An 18,227-nucleotide genomic window follows, 5' to 3' on the forward strand; every position below is an offset into this window, starting at 1 on the left:
CGCGCTGTTCCATTAGGGAATAATAGAGAATTATTGTGAAGGCGGTTCCATGAACCCCCTGCCAGGCAACTAAGTGTGATTTGAAGAGAATCCATGTTGATGTAAGAACAACACTTGACGAACGAAGTAAGGACGGTGTAAGAAATAGAGAAACAGAGATGCAGGGTAGTCTCCTCTAAAAGAAGTCAGTTGGAACCAAATCCTTGTCTTAATTTGAACAAAAAATTGATAAAAATGTTCTTCTGGAGCACAGGGTTGTGAGGGATCGAATCATAGACAGTGTAAAAACCGGTGAAAAGACAGTTAAGGCGTATGAGGTGCGGTGTTATACAACCAAGCTGAAAAATAATTTGACGGATAAGATAATAACTGGTGTGGAAGGAATGATTTCGTAACACATGCTACAAGAAGAGGAAGGACTTTATGTCAAGATGTCATGGAATAAACCGCATGAAATTAAAGGCGGATTGATGCTATGGGAATACAGAGACCAAAATACGCACAGGTCATCAGAGACGTCTGGTATAGCCGTGCAGGGTCACGGTCCGTGCGGCTGCTCTACCCCCCCCCCCCCCCCCCCCCCCCAGGGCGGTGGTTCGAGTCGTCTCCCGCGGCGTCCCTCGGGAATGGTTGTATGTGTGTCGTCCTTAGCGTTAGTTTAAGGTAGATTAAGTAGTGTGTAAACTTAGGGACCGATGACCTCAGCAGTTTGGTCGCATAAGACATTACCACTACCATGTCTGCGATAGGTGCAACTCTGAGATGGAGGATTTACTTAGGAGACGAGTTCATGGCGAGTCCTATCTAAAAAATAGAAATAAAACAGATTTCAATTCAAATAAACACACCACTTGCGTCTTTATTTTTTCTTGTAATTTCGGCCACCGAGGCCGTTTTCCAGGTAGCTATGTCTATCTTCTTAAGACGTACGTGTGTATACTCACACGACTTTAGATTATTTTCTTTTTTTCACGCTTCTGTCTGGTTTGATGCGTCCTACCACTAATTCCTCTCCTACGCTAATCTCTTCATGTCAGAGAAGCACCTACATCCTACGTCCTCCGTTTTATGTTGGATATATTCAAAACTTTGTCCTCCTTTACAGTTTTTACGATCAAACTTCTTTCTCCGGTACCAACCTCTTCATCTCAGAGTAGCACTTGTAACCTACTTCCTCAATTATCTGCTGGATGTTTTCAAACTCTGTCTTTCTCTACAGTTTTAGTCCTCTACATCTCCCTCTAGTACCATGGAAGTCAGTTCCTGATGTCTTAACAGATGTCCTATCATCCTGTCCCTTCTCTTTGTCACTGTTTTCCACACATTCCTTTCCTCTCCGTTTTGCGCAGAACCTCCTCATTCCTTACCTTATCAGTCCACATAATTTTCAACGTTCGTCTGTAGCACCGCATCTCAATTGCTTACATTGTCGTATGTTCTGGTTTTCCCACAGACCATGTTTCACCGCCATACAATGATGTGCTCCAAACCTATATTCTCAGAAATTTCTTCTCCATATTAAGTCCTATGTTTGATGCTTATAGGCTTCTGTTGGCCAGGAACGACCTTTTTTCCAGTGCTAGTCTACTTTTGATGTCCTCTTTGCTACATCCGTCATTGGTTATTTTGCTGCCAGGTACAGAATTCCTCCACTTAATCTGTTTCGTGACTATCAATCCTGATGTTAAGTTTCTCGCTGTTCACATTTGTGCTAATTCTCGTTACCTTCGTCATTCTTCGATTTACTCTCAGTCCGTATTCTGTACTCATTAGACTGTCCATTCCGTTCAGCACATCATGTAGTTCTTCTTCGCTTTCACTCAGGATAGCAATGTCACCAGCTATTCTTATCATTGATATCCTTTCACTCTTAATTTTAGTTCTACTCCTGAACCTGTCTTTTATTTCCGTCATTGCTTCCTCGATGTACAGATTGAACAGTAGGGGCGAAAGACTGCATCCCTGTCTTACACCCTTTTTAATCCGAGCATTTCGTTCTTCGTCGTCCACTGTTATTATTCCCTCTCGGTTCTTATACATATTGTGTATTACCCGTCTCTCCCTATAGCTTACCTCTGTTTTTCTCAGAATTTCGAACATCTTGCACCATTTTACATTGTCGAACGCTTTTTCTAGGTCGACAAATTCTATGAACGTGTGTTGAGTTGTCTTTAGTCTTGCTTCCACTATCAGCCCCAACGTTAGAATTGTCTCGTTGGTGCCTTCATCTTTCCTAAAGCCAAACAGATCGTCATCTGACACATTCTCAATTTTCTTTTCCATTTTTCTGTATATTATTCTTGTCAGCAACTTGGATGCATGAGCTGTTAAGCTGATTGTCAGCTCTTGTAGTCTTCGGAATTTTGCGGATGATATTATTCCGAAAGTCAGACGCTATATTGCCAGACTCATACATTCCACACACCAACGTGAATAGTCGTTTTGTTGCCACTTCCCGTAATGATTTTAGAAATTCTGATGGAATATTATAGTCCCGTTCTGCCCTCCAAAGCTCTCTTAAATTCTCATTCTAATACTGGATCCCCATATCTTCCAAATTGACTCCTGTTTCTTCTTCTATTATATCAAAGAAAAATTTCCTCCTCATAGACGCCTTCAATGTACTCTTTCCATCTATCCGCTCGCTCCTCTGCATTTAACTATGGAATTACGGTTGCACTTTTAATGTTACCACCCCTTGCTCTTGACATAATAACAACGTAAATTCCTCTTTAATGCATCTGAGCTCAGAGGTGGGAGGAATCCCTACATTATCTAGCTTATGCTGCTCCATTAAGCGTACACAATCTCAGGAAAGTAATTAGAAGGTCGCACGGTAGAGATACACGAAAAACTGTCGCCTGGTGTCTGAAGTCAACCCCCCAGCTGTCGAGGCGTACCTTAAGCCATTTTACGGGCCGTTTAGCTTATTCGTCCCAGTTTACTCTGTCACTAATGGCGTAAAGGCCGCGACAACAATTTCGCTTATCTACTTAGTCCCCTAATGAGCAGCGGCACGAAGGGGGTCCCTCTCCTGCCGAGTAGCTGCCACGTGACGTCACGACAGGACCTCTCCTCTCCACCCCAACCCTTCCCTTCCCTGCCAAGTAGCTGGCTGCCCGGCTGCTACGTGGCGCTGTGGCCCGTCTTTCGCTGCGCGTCGAGGGCCAATTAACTTAGGACGGTGCGTACGCGGCGCCTGCACAGGCCGGCGAAAATGGAAATTTTTTACGGCTCGCCCGTTAAAAGGCAGATACGGCGGCGAGTGAACCAAAGCCAGCCGCACCCAGCCAGAACCTTGTGACGCTGCGTCGACCCTACTCTCGATAAGGTGTACACGCGTGGCGGGACTTTCTAAATGTTGGTGCTGTTTGATCCGATTGCTTTGAAGCTCACTTTACCACAGTGGCGTCTGCGTGCATATTTCCTTTTTTCTGTGGTTATTGGAAAACACACACACACACAGAAAGAAAAACGTCTGCACGTGCTTTGATACAAGCTTCCACATACGCGTCACGGGCGAACGCGATTCAAAGTCGGCCTAATCGTTAGCTTGTCTACCCACGTACAGTGGCACCACAATATATTATATACACATTACAGACAAATAATCTATGTTTATTTAAATCCACTGTAGTAAACATTAGGTTGTTCTGGTACAATTGGCTTCACACAACAAAAATATTAGTTTACAAAAGAAATTGTTTGCTCTACAGATCCAAAAAATGTTGGCCCACTTACACAGAAATGGAGTTAAGGTCTCTCTAATTTACGTAATTCGCTTCTATTAGCCTGTTTGCGTATCATTGGCGCTGATGGCAGCTTGTAGACGTCTTGGCACGGAGTGAATGAAGTTGAGAATAATGTATGGTGAGACCATTCCTCTAACACCGCCGTCTAAGACCTCCCGGTTCCCCGTAGAACGACATTTTCGAACTTTTGTACCCAATTGTGCCCAAGGATGCTCTTTCTCGTTAAGATCATGGCTCTGTGGTGGATTGAAAACCGTTGTTGGATTATTATATAGTAATCACTGCCGACTTTTCAGAGCCGTATGTTTAAAGTCATTGTCTTGTTGAAAGTAAATGACGCCATCAGGACCCAGTTTCTGTGCACTGCTACGTAAACGGCCTCGAAACCTATCGATATATTTACGATGACCCGTGAGACCTTCCATAACTGCTAAGTCACCAACACCAGAAGCTGCCATGCAGCCCCAAACCATTATGGTTCCTCCTCCATGTTTTACTGTAGGTAGGACATGTTGTGGCAGGAGCTCTGTATTTGCGCCACGCTTTCCCCTTTCCGCCAGATCCAAGCGTGTTAAACCTGATTCAAATGGCTCTAAGCACTATGGGACTTAACATCTGAGGTCATCAGTCCCCTAGACTTAGAACTACCTAAACCTAACTTACCTAATGTTGTAACCGCAGAAAAGCCAAGTCTAAATGCAGTTGTTCTCAGACGATACACCAGAAATTATACGGGGAGATAGAGTTAACAGGGGACGCCAGGCGTGTCAGAGGGGTCACAAAAGATAACGACGCAGCCAGATAGCCGAGGCGGCGGTCCAAGCGGCCAGGCAGCTGCGCGTGATAAGCAAGGAAGCAGACTCAGCTATTAAGATAAAAAGGGCGCTCTGGGCAGGTCCCTTAATAAGCAATAACTTACAGTATCAACACTCTTGGCTAGAGGGAGAAGTCTGGGAGCGGAGAGAGAAAGAAAGAGGGCCCTAGGTGGGGACCGCACTACGTCATGAGGAGCCAATGAAGGGCTCAGGACGCAGTGCGTGACCATATAGGGAGAGGCCCCTCTACCCCTCCACCCAGCTTCTGAAGAAAAGTACTGAAGTTAATACTAAAACAATCCCTAATAAGGAAAAGTTGCACTCGACGCTACGTCATGCCAAGCGCTGGCGGGGTCGAAGGGGAAGAGCTAACAAAACTCGGAGGCACGCCGCTCCGGGGATCTCTCTCTCTCGGGTTTAGGCAGCGACGGTAGTCAGCGTGAGTAGCAGCCGACTTGGGCTGAGGGCGGGCTGCAGGCAGACAGTTGGAGATAGTCGCCGATGAGCGTTTAGGCAGCGACCGCGGGACTCTGACGTAGGGTGCTAGTGTGGGCAGCAAAGTGCTGGAAAGTTCTATCAGGCAGCCAGAACGGTGGAAGTCAGTCACCGTCTCTGTAATGGGCTTGGCTATTCTGTAGGTACAATCACTACGCAGTTAGGGTGATCTGTATTCTTTATGAATAAATTAGAACTTTTATAACGTCCATACGAGTTTACTTCTACCAACATCCTAGCCTTGTACCTTCACACCAGGGAATTTAACATCTTAGCCAGATCAAAAATCTCCCTCTCAATTAGGTCAACCGGCTAATTCCCGTTTACGAACCGTGTCGCTCAATCCCTCGCAAAACCCACGCTTGGGACGCGACACTAAGGTCATCACACAGTGCCATGCATGAGACAGGATTCGAACCTGTGACCGTAGCAGTAGCGCGGTTCCGGAATGAAGCGCCTAGAACCGTTTGGCCACAGTGGCCGGCTGTTAAACCTGGATTTGTCACAAAATACCACAGTATTCCAAAATATATTTTGTGAGACACCTTTCGATTAGATTCTTTTACAGTGATCACTGAAGCCTTCATGCATTGTCTCTTGACGGCCAAAAGCGTTTCGCTCAGCACCTCCTTATCTGTGGCCTTTTGCTTCGTTTTACACCAGCTAAACAGAAGACATTGTTCCTTTATAAGTTTCTTTAACTGCAAAGAAACTCGTATAACATGGTGCGTCCGATCCATCATGAGCTTTTCCACTAGATATGTATCTACCCAGTGTATGCTCAGCTACTATTTTAAACCTGAGCCTCCATGTTTATGTTCCTGCCCACAGGTAAAAGTTTTGAATTCCTCTTGAGAAGTTACACGACTATCTCTTTATCTAAATTATTATGTATCTAAGTATTAATGCATGTTTTAGCTTCCTTTGTACTTCAGGATTACGGTTTCAATAAGCGCAATGAAGTCTTGTCTGTTAGGTGTAACATGCGAAGGCTTTCTGGTAAGTAATGCTTCCGAATTTTTATCCGTTCTCAGTATCTTTTCAGGTATTAAATGTAATGTATATTACTCCGTCGACTTCCCCGCTTTGCTGACGCAAGTTGAAACCCCGTCCTGCTAGAAGGCACCGAATTGTAGGGTGTAACGTAACGGTGTGTGGCCTGTGAGGATGCGTGAGAAACAGTGCGCACACTCTAATTCAGCATGACAGATTACACATGCGCTCTGCAGCATCTACAGCAATCCGACGCCCTGGGTGCACTGTCAGCGATCATTCTCCATACAGTTCCGACTGGGCCCCATTCGATTTCCATCTGTTACGAAAACTGTTTCGTGGACTACTGATGAATTGGTGTATGCAGGTGTGAGGTTATGGCACCGTCGACAGTGTCACTCTACAGTACTGAAGTCAAAAAACTGGTCTCTCGTTCGGAGAAATGTGTTCGTCGCCAGGGTGACTATGTTGAGAAATAAATGTGTAGGCGAATGGTTCAAATGGCTCTGAGCACTATGGGACTTAACATCTATGGTCATCAGTCCCCTAGAACTGGGGTTAACGAAGGCGATGTTGGCCAGATGTACTCGACGATGCCCTTTAGCTACATTGTCTAAAGAATTGTCCTAAGAAACGCCAAATTAATATCAGCCTGAATATGCCTAAATAAGGTGAAACGCGTAGCTGATAAATTAAAAAATCTAAAATTGCAACCAAGACTGTTTTCAACTAATACTATCCCACTAATGCACATGGTCTATCAAGAATAGGCCTAGAGGCAGATGAAACTCCTTTCAGTTTATTCTATGCGACATCTGCTCGAGTGCCACTCTTCGTCACTATGTTAATAGGTAACTGACGTGAAGAAGATCTGGCGAAAGGCCTTTATCCTCTCATGCTTTCAGGTTCACTGATCGCCTGTTAAGCGTGTGGAATGAAGTCTTTCGCGGGCCTCCGCTGTCCTGACTGAATGATTACAAGTTATGACACAAGTTCGGCTAAGCTCCTTTCGTGCCGTGGAAGAATAGCCCGTTTGGAGGGTGGGTACCGGCTGAAATATGACTGGTGCCCGGGGGCAGATGCGTCACGCTCCAGACTGATGCGGCCCCCGGCTGATGGCCGTTCATCACAAGTTTGGCGCGCTGATGGACTGTTGGGCGCCTTCGCTGGCCCAGACACCAGCGCCGTGACGTGTGCTTCCGGAAGCTGGCGGCCATTATTCACCAGTCGCCGCAAAACGGGCTGTGCCTGGGTTGCATTTTGTACTCCCGCACAACTCCCACCCTGCCGCGATGAAGCCAGTCTCTGTCGTGAATTATTGCCCACACGCGTTACAACCCAGTGCGTCATCCTGAATACGTGCTGCTTCTGATCATACCGATCTACACACGGAGGAGCTCGGTGAAACAAAACACTGTGAAGAAGTTAAACAATGCAGTAATATTGTCGACGACTGGGTTAAACTGGTTCATATCAAAGGATGATTGACGAATGTAAGAAAAAAATGACTGTTGTGGCCGCCTTTTTTACTATGAACCGCTGGTAGATCCTCAATTGATGACATGTTCGTTGACTTCCTTGATTTGCTTGATTAGTGGCAAGGTCTTATGGGACCAAACTGCAGAGGTCATCGGTCCCTGAGCGTATGCACTGCTTAATCTAACTTTAACAAAGGACAACACACACACCCATGCCAGAGGGTAGGACTCGAACCTCCGACGGAAAGGGGGGGGGGGTGAGTAGCACGAACCGTGATAAGACGCCCTAGACCGCGCAGCTACCCCGCTCCGCTTTACGAAGCTGGGAAGAAATACAGTTGTTATGAAAATATTTTCCACAAATTTTTGTTGCTTTACTTTAATAATTTAATAAAGCATCATGTTTCGAGGCACACGCTTCATCTTCAGGGTACACTGGGTTTACAAAAAAGCATTTAACGGATGTAAACATAGATATTAATGATCTTCTTTACTGCCTTTACACTGGTGGCAAAGTCTTGGGGCAGCATTATGAACACATGCAGATAAGGTAGTGTCGCGTACAGAAGGTAATAACAGGCAGTGCGTTGGCATAGCTAACATTTGTATCCAGGTGACTCGTGTGAAAAGATTTCTGACCTGATTATGGCCGTAAGACGGGAGTTAAAAGACTTTGAACGCAGAATAGTAATTGGAGTTAGATGCATGCCACATTCCATTCTGTAAATCATTAGGGAATTCACTATGTCGATATCCATAGCGTCAAGAGTACGCCGAGAATACCAAATTTCAGGCATTACCTCTCACCATGGACGACGCAGTTATCGACGGTCTTCACTTAACGAACGAGAGCAGCGGGGTTTGTGCAGAGTTTTCAGTACCAACAGACAAGGAACACTTAGTCCACTAGACACAGAAATTAATGTGGAACGTAAGACGGAAATGAAAAAAAAAAAATGCTACCATTGATTAACTTAAACAGTTTAGAAGTCGGCGTAAGAAACTCAAGTTTGCTAACGGAGGCAGACCCTTTTTGGCTGACGTCCAGATGTAGACTGTGAGAAGGAGATAGGACAGAAATTTGGAGCTCCAAGTGCAACGATTTTCGCGGGTGGCTAAACACCTGAAATGAGAGTTACGGAGGGAGATCAGGGCCTTTTAGGACAACTCCTTACTGGTCAGTAGTCGAAATATTTGATGGTTTAGCCATTGAATATTACGTGACTCCAGAAAGAGGTAGAGAACTGATTCTTCCATGCTGGAAGAACAAAGTTACACTTCAGTCTGGCAGCGCCTCGGCGTGCCTCTACAGGGAGGCACCACAATCGAGCAGACTTCACTTCGGCAGCAAGAGGCTTTTACCCTGCGGAGCACAACTTAGACGGAAGTTGTTCGTACGCAGGCAGTGACTGATTCTACAGCTATTTCAGCCCCCATTTGCAGATTATGAGTGTGGTGAGATCCAGCCGCAACCGGGGAAGGACTGTAAGCACGTTATGTCACTTTAACGATGTTCAGTGATTTCATTCCTCATTTTGAAGACTTGCTTACAGCTAGAGGTTCAAGATTAGAGATCCAACGTGCTTTCAACTCCGGCCATAGATGCAAAAGCATCCTCTCCTACAGCGCTTCCTATCCAAATACATTAGTCTTTGGCAATCACGGTACCACTTACCAACGTACGCGCTCATATCAGACACATTTCAGATACCATGCCCCAGTTTGTTTAGGCCTTAGCTTACTTTCGTCAACGATTGCTACACTATTTATTTTGCATTTACGTGTAATAAACTGAGTTAATTGAATTCCTTGTTTAATTTCGTATACAATCGAAATTCTTTATCGTTGTTTTACTGGGCAGCGTTAGACAGATGTCAGATAGACAGTGTCATATTAATATGTTTAATTAAGGATTCACGTTTTAAGCCACCACCACCAAGTAAATATAAAAACTTACATCTTAAACTTCTTTTGTTGTTACTTTTTAATCTTAGTTCATACAGGGTGCTTCCGTAAGAGCGTTCACAAATGTGTAAGGGGACGTAGAGAATGCTCCACTGAACAATTTGAGGTAGGGAATCTGGAGCCAGAGAAGCCAGCACAAGGAGATATTGAAGTGAACTTGCCCGCATCTCGTGGTCGTGCGGTAGCGTTCTTGCTTCCCACGCCCGGGTTCCCCGGTTCGATTCCCGGCGGGGTCAGGGATTTTCTCTGCCTCGTGATGGCTAGGTGTTGTGTGATGTCCTTAGGTTAGTTAGGTTTAAGTAGTTCTAAGTTCTAGGGGACTGATGACCATAGATGTTAAGTCCCATAGTGCTCAGAGCCATTTGAACCATTTTTTTTTTAAGTGAACTTGTCTTCCACTTTGTCTTGCATTACAGTTTCCCGCTTATTTACAACCATCAATCGTAAAAGTTTACTCATACTGTGCTTTTTATTTCCTGCAAGGAAACGAGGAGGACGAGCCTGTTTACAAGAAAGTCATGACGCAGGTTTTATTTACTTTACTTGTCCAACTAGCTCTGTCGTCTCGAATTAACATTGTTCCAAGACTGAACGTGTTGTGAATCAGCGACTAACCCATTCATAACTCAGTGCTATTGAGAGACGTACACTACAAAATGATGGAGCAGTAACGGAACAATTTGGCAGAATCACTGACTTGCACATTGTGTATGGGGAAGTACGTTGCATTGCCCTCGCTGCTGAAAGGCTGTACATGGAACGTTTGCTTAACAGGCATCATCCGTCACGACGAGTGTCTATTTCTCTCAATCGACGTATGCGGGAGACCGGTTCATTAGAAACATGAAACGAGGACCTGGCAGCATGAGGACCACTCGCGCATTCCATTTGGAAGAGGAGGGGAGGTGCTGCTAAGTGTTGCAGCGGACGCCACTAAAACTAGCCGTCGTAGAGCATGTGAAATCGGCGCTGCATATACTAGCGTGGGCCACGAATAACAGTTAACCTTATCACCCATAAAGAGCGCATGCATGCTTCCTCCAAATCGTGCCGTTTACTGGCGTGGCCTCATTTGATTCGGATGTTATTTCGAACAGCAGAAATAGCCATGTGTGAGACGAGAAAAACCGTCACGCTGTAGTAGAGTCACACCATCAAGAACGTTTTCTTGTGAGTATCTGAGCTGGCATTGTAGGAGACAATGTCTTTGGACCATATCATCTATCTGGCCCTGTGTACTTGAGGTTCGTGCAAAGAGGTATACCTGAGTTGTTCGAGAATGCTGTTCATGAAAGAATGCGGATATAATATGACGGTCCACCGCCTCACTTCGGTGTGGATGTCATCAGCCATCTCAATGCTGTACTTCCTAGTCGCTGGATTGTAAGGCTATTCCATAACCTACAAGGTCACCTGACCTGACTCCCCATGGTAATTTCCTATGGGTGTATGTAAAGTCACTTTGCGTATGAGGACCCAGTGGATACGGAGATGGAATTAGTTGCCAGAAGTGTATATGTGATGTGATTCGAAATGCAGCAGGGTGGGTCTGGCTTCCTCGACCCCACATTCCCTACCTCAAATTGTTCACTGTAGCATACTCTATGTCCTGTTAAATTTTTGCATACTCTTACAGAAAAACTCTGTATTATGTTTTGGTTTTCCTGTGTCCCAGTGAGACCTCGTCTGTCGTAAGGTACTGTATCTTCTTTCCAAACGTTACATTTAATCATTAGTTTATTACTTTAATTATAACGGTTCCATGATTGTCTTAGAAAGTACGTGGTGTGCTATGTCCGCAGCTGAGAGGCCATCTTTGATGACTGCTATGTGGAGGACCCAGGTGCGATTTCCGGTACTGCCAGGGATTTTCGCTTGGTGGTACGACACGAACAGGATGTACTGAGTCACGTAAGATCAACTACCAATCTACTTGACTGACTAGTAAGGGCTACAGCTCCCGAAAGTGAAAGACAGCCGGGAGAGCTGTGTACTGGCTCAAGGCGCTCCCTACTGTATCAAAATGATTCAAATGGCTCTGAGCACGATAGGACTTAACATCTGTGGTCATCAGCCCCTAGAATTTAGAACTACTTAAGCCTAACATACCCAAGGACATCACACACATCCGCGCCCGAGGCAGGATTCGAACCTGCCTCCGTAGCGGTCTCGCGGTTCCAGACTGAAGCGCCTAAAACCGCACGGCCACAACGGCCAGCCCTACTGTATCCAAAGACAATATTGTTGGAGGATGACACAACAGTCAGTGTGTACCGATGGGACCGCCATGGCCTGTGGGTGGATTTTATGCATACTTGGCGTGTTTTGGCTGCCACACCCTGCAAGGGCCGTTACATGTCCGTTTTGATTGGGGAAAGCTCTACTGGACGAATGTTCTGACCTTCTGGGTGGTAATTTACAATAAGGTGCGGTTTCTTAGATCTGCAAGTGGCAACACTCGCTGCAGCTGTCTTGCCCAGCGCAGAAAGGCCTATCTTCCTTACCATATTTTAACTGCTGGATGGGAATTCTGTGTCGTTACAGAGCACTTTAAATGGTGTGGGGGGCAAGTTCGCTCTTGATGACATATTCCACTTAATGGCATTCTACTGCTTCCATTTATCATTGAATTTCTTCTATACGGTGATTTTAAGCTTTATCCACTAACAGCTCCCCCGTCTACCCCCCCCCCCCCCCCCCCACCCCACCCACACCCACCCGCGCACACACACACACACACACACACACACACACACAGACACACACACACACACACACACCGATTCTTTAAAGAATCTAACTGCCATGTATAAAACAGCTCGTTAAAATGATGCTGGAAGCTGCTAAGTGCGCTCATTATCCACTACTGGATGAATATAGCCTGAGTAATAAGCACGCCTTGAGTGATATTGTCGAGGCACATATAGTACTTGTGTCTTTAATATTTGACTTTACTGTTACAGGTTTAAGAGATACCTGCTAATGAGTAGATTATGAAAGCATTTTACATTTCATAATTTCGTCCAATACTTGTATAAAATATTGGAAAGCAATTTTTTATTGTCCTTGGGGAAGCTGTTAGATGAGCAACCTGCAAACAATGAACATGGGTCTGCATTAGTCGTCTAGTTATTTTACGAAACCAGCAGTGATAGTTCTGCAAGTTTCGACGCGTTAAAGAAATACATAGAGGTCCTCTTCCTGGGCCTGGGTTGCAAAACATGATCGCAATGTTCGACTTAACAGTGACGTTGGAATTCCCGCTCGGACATGCCGACACGAGTTGCGCATCAAATAAGAAGTTAGTACGGACGCAATATGTGTCTTCTAGCAATGCACGAGCTATGTCAGACAGGTGAACATTCCATGGGTCGAAAAATGCTGCAAACAGCTGTGGGAGTTTTTTGTGTGGTCCCAGTGTGTCGTGGATGCAGATTGTGGCTATAATGAACAATGTTTGTTACCTGGAACGTAAGAATGGTAAGCAATTAATAAATGTTACCCATTTATGTGGAAATTAAAATACGTTTCTTTCAATGGTTTATTCGTTATATCTCTTCTGCATGTCCTTGCAAATGTTTCCGCAACGTTTCACTGCCCGGCGATCACTTGTTTTTCATAGCATCCTTCTCAAGCAGCGAAAGTTAAATTAAAACCACCCTGCTGCGCGGGATTATCCGAACGGTCTAGGGCGCTGCAGTCATGGACTGTGCGGCTGGTACCGGCGGAGGTTCGAGTCCTCCCTCGGGCATGCGTGTACGTGTTTGTCCTTAGGATGATTCAGGTTAGGTAGTGTGTAAGCTTAGGAACTGATGACCTTAGCAGTTAAGTCCCATAAGATTTCACACACACACACAAAACCACCCTGTAAAGTAAGCCTATTCGACGACACTGGACAACTGGTGAAAATGATGTCTCATTTCGGTGATCTGAGAAAATGTGGCGATGGTCTGGTGAGATTTGTGGGTACTCACGCCTGTCGAGGAAGCGGAAGCGGCCGAGGAAGCCGGAGTGGTTGCCTGGCCTGCGGTCGGAGTGCATGGCGAGCGCCAGCGCCGGCCCCTGGCTGAAGAGCGCGGCCGGCACGTCGAGCAGGCCGCCGCACAGCACGCCCGACGGCGACGAGCGCTCGCTGAGGCCCGCCCGGGGACCGCCTCCTCCCAGGGACAGGAACACCTCCACGTGGTCGCCCCGGTAGCAGCTGCACACACACAACACAACAGGCCGTTTGCTACGGGCCTCTGAACAAAGGGAGACAGGGGATGGTTGTGCAGCCTGTCACACCGCATGTGGCGCTTGCTGAATTGAATGTTAAACGAATAGTGGAGAGCGTTGATCAAATTAAATGAACAATTAATTGATGCACTCTCTTTTACGGCTTCCGTATATCCATATCTGAAGACTTACTGGTGGTGTCATAGGTCGATACTGCACTGGCGTAAGCTATTGCCAGTACATTTGTCGGCACGCCTGTGATGAGAGAGCCCAGAGAGACACGGACAAGCAATGTGGCGCCAACGCCCTCTCTACAGCAAGTATTTAGGCTGCAGCCGCTGACCAGAGGGTCTGTCACTAGCGCACTAACTCTCTGTCATTGACTCGGTACTCCAGTGGCGTCTGTCATTTCACATCGCAGGTTACAACAGCGCTTAGCGATCAGATTAGTATAATAGCTAAATTACCGATATTGTCTGCAAGAGGATTATTGTTGATGGTCTTGTACCACAACACATGGACTCCGTTCAAGTTAAGTAGAAAACTTACAGTTCATGCAAATGAAGAACAAATTAATCTACAGTTGCATTTGTGTTGTAGAAAGAGGATGCCGGCCACCCATAATGTCCTCTCCCTAGCTTTCCTGCGGTACAAGACTCTACAGACACCACCCTCATCTGCGTCCCACAGATGGCAACCGTATCGCATCGTACCTTTCTGGCAGACGCCGATAGCGGCCGCTCGGGGATCCAGCAGGTCCAATGATGAGCGCCCGCTGGACCACGCCGTCAGCCCACCTGCCACGATATAGCTACATGGCCCAGTCTCAGTAGCAGTCTTCGACAGTGTTCAGTCTTAATCAGCCTTCGACAGTTCGCTCGTGCAGTATTAGTGAGATACTCTATGGCTTCTTGCAATAGCTTGTAACAGGTGACGATCAGTTTGGCCTTAGGAAAGCTAAAGGCACCAGAGACGAAATTCTGACGCGATTGCTAATGGGACCTGTGATGTCACCGCCAGACACCACACTTGCTAGGTGGTAGCCTTTAAATCGGCCGAGGTCCGGTAGTATACGTCGGACCGGCGTGTCGCCACTATCAGTGATTGCAAACCGAGCGCCGCCACACGGCAGGTCTAGAGAGACTTCCTAGCACTCGCCCAGTTGTACAGCCGACTTTGTTAGCGATGGTTCACTGACAAATTACGCTCTCATTTGCCGAGACGATAGTTAGCATAGCCTTCAGCTACGTTATTTGCTACGACCTAGCAAGGCGCCATTATCAGTTACTATTGATATTGTCAATCATGTGCCGTCAAGACCGACGTTAATCATTAATGGATTAAAGTTAAGTATTCCACCAGCTACGTCCGTTTTTCTAAGTTCTAATTTCCTTGTCCTGTTCCAGACCTCACGTCAGCCTGCGTGAGCTAAAACGCGTGCATTTCGGCCTCCTCTAGTAACACGGTGTTGGCTCTCCTGCCAACCACAACAGAAGCAACGGAAGACAGTGCTGCCAAGGCAGAGATACTAAACAAAGCTTGCCGAAATGCCTTCACAAAACAAGACGAAATAAATATTCCAGAATTCAAATCAAGAACAGCTGATTCTAAAGAAGAATGAAGCAACTTCAATCACTTAATAAAAGCAAGTCTGCTGGTCCAGACTGTATACCAATTAGGTTTCTTTCAGAGTAAGCTGATGGAATAGCTCCTTACTTAACAATCATAGACAACTGCTCGCTCGACGAAAGATCCATGCCCAAAAACTGGAAAATTGCACACGTCACACCAATATTCAAGAAAGGTAGTAGAGGTAATCCACTATCATTAACGTCGATATGCAACAGGATTGTGGAACCTATAACCTATATTGTATTCAACATCAACGAAGGCAAAACGAGGATAATGGAATGTAGTCGAATTAAATTGGGTGATGCTGAGGGTATTAGATTAGGAAATGAGACGCTTAAAGTAATAAATGAATTTTGCTATTTGGGGAGCAGAATAACTGATGATGGTCGAAGTAGAGAGGATATAAAATGTAGACTGGGAATGACAAAGAAAGCGTTTCTGAAGAAGAGAAATTTGTTAACATCGAGTATACATTTATGTGTCACGAAGTCGTTTCTGACAGTATTTGTATGCAGTATTTGTATGGAGGGTAGCCACGTATGGAAGTGAAACGTGGACGACAAATAGCTTAGACAAAAAGAGAATAGAAGCTTTCGAAATGTGGTTCTAAAGAAGAATGCTGAAGATCAGATGGGCCGGCCGGAGTGGCAGAGCGGTTATAGGCGCTACAGTCTGGAACCACGCGACCAATACTGTCACAGGTTCGAATCCTGCCTCGGGCATGTATGTGTGTGATGTCCTTATGTCAGTTAGGTTTAAATAGTTCTACGGTCTATGGGATTGATGACGTCAGAAGTTAAATCCCATACGGGTCCGAGCCATTTGACCATTTGATTAGATGGATTGATCACATAACTAATGAGAACGTATTGAATAGAATTGGGCAGAACAGAAGTTTGTGGCATAACTTTACTAGAAGAAGGTATCGGTTAGTAGGACATATTCTGAGGCATCAAGGGTCACGGGTTTAGTATTGGAGGGCAACGCGGGGAGTAAAAGTCGTAGAGCGAGACCAAGAATTGAATACACTAAACAGATTCAGAAGGATGTAGGCTGCAGTGGATACGGGGTGATGAAGAAGCTTGCACAGGATAGAGTAGCATGGAGAGCTGCATCAAACCAGTCTCTGGACTGAACACCACAACAAAAACATTGTGTTCGAACATTACGAATTACCTCGAAGGAAACGGTCTATTGACACACAGTCAGCATAGGTTTAGAAAACATCTTTTTTGTCAAACACAACTAGCTATTTACTTATATGAAGTGCTGAGTGCTACTGACAAGGAATTTCAAGTTCATTCCGTATTTCTGGATTTCCGGAAGGTTTTTGACACTGTACCACACAAGCGGCTTGTAGTGAAATTGCTTGCTTGTGCCGTATCATGTCAGTTATATGACTGGATTCGTCATTTTCTATCACAGAAGTCACATATCGTAGTAATTGGCGGAAAGTCATCGGCTAAAACAGAAGTGGTTCTGGAGTTCCCCAAGGTAGTTGTGTAGGCCCTTTCGATAGGCCCTTATCGATACCAATGATTTGGGAGACAATCTGGACAGCCGTCTTAGCTTGTTTGAGATGACGCTTTCATTTATCTACTAGTAAAGTCATCAGAAGATCAAAACAAATTCCAAAACGATTTAGATAAGGCGTCTGAATGGTGCGAAAATTGGCAATTGACCCTAAATAACGAGCAGTGTAAGCTCATTCACTTGAGTGCTAAAAGGAATCTGTTTAACTTCGGTTACATGATAAATCAGTCAAATAAAAAGATCGGAAATTCAACTAAATACTTAGGAATTACAATTACGAACAGCTTAAATTGGAAGGAACACACTGAAAATGTTGTGGGGAAGGCTAACCAAGGACTGCGCTTTTTTTGGCACGACACTTAGAAAATCTAACTGATCTGCTAAGGAGACTGCCTAAAGTACTCTTGTCCCCCCTCTTTTAGAATACTGCTGGGCGGTGTGTTACCAGGTTGGACTAACGGAGTATATCGAAAAAGGCCAAAGAAAGGCACCAGGTTTTGCATTATCGCGAAATAGAGGAGAGAGTGTCACTGAAATGATACATGATTTGGGGTGGAGATCATTAAAACAAAGGCGTTTTTCGTTGTGGTGGAATCTTCTCACGAAATGCCGATCACCAACTTTCTCCTCCGAATGCAAATATATTTTGTTGACACCGACCTACATAGAAACGATCACCATGATAAAATAAGGGAAATCAGAGCTCGTGCGGAAAGATAATATATGTTCGTTCTTTCCGCGCGCTGTACGAGATTAGTATAATAGAGAATAATAGATGAATGCTCTGCCAGGCACTTCAATGTGTTTTGCAGAGTATCCATGTAGATGTAGATGAAAGAAGAATCAAGACACGATCATTATCGACCTGGAAAAAGCGCTCGACAACGTAGAATGGTGCAAGATGGTCGAAATTCTGAGAAAAATAGGGGTAAGCTCCAGGTCTAGGTCGACCTGCCCTCTGTACTCAGCACCCTACTGGAGACAACCTTCTACCTGACAGCAAGGCTCATCCTTTCAGTTGTCTGGCAATAAGCCCTCACTCAGTGATTTCCCAGACGCAAGCATTTACTACTCGATCTACTTGCAACAAGTGGTCTTTATAATATTTTGGCAGCCAGTACTCTCTGCCTTAATGCTCTGAAATAACACTGTCAAAGTTGGAATCTCACCGGCCAGTAGAAGCAGGCATTTGAAGTTCCGTCCGCTAACCTTTTAGTAATAACGTTAAACAAACTCCTACTCTTGTTATTATTAGCCAACAGTATTGTCGCACGAAGAAAAAGCTAGGAAACTTCTTCAAAAATAGTTCAAATGGCTCTGAGCACTATGCGACTTAACTTCTGAGGTCA

General features: G+C 45.3%; 1 protein-coding gene across 1 annotated transcript in view; it reads right to left on the minus strand.

Annotated features, from left to right (window-relative positions):
• Nucleotides 1-18,227, minus strand: part of LOC126336767 (suppressor of lurcher protein 1-like) — a 4,187,167-nt gene that overhangs the window by 1,903,452 nt on the left and 2,265,488 nt on the right. The window contains exon 5 of the mRNA XM_050000778.1: nt 13,473-13,699. Within this exon, the coding sequence (XP_049856735.1) occupies nt 13,473-13,699 (227 nt within the window). The remainder of the gene's footprint in view (nt 1-13,472; nt 13,700-18,227) is intronic.

Source organism: Schistocerca gregaria, chromosome 2 (assembly GCF_023897955.1).
Source record: "Schistocerca gregaria isolate iqSchGreg1 chromosome 2, iqSchGreg1.2, whole genome shotgun sequence".
Classification (NCBI taxonomy): Eukaryota; Metazoa; Arthropoda; class Insecta; order Orthoptera; family Acrididae; genus Schistocerca; species Schistocerca gregaria.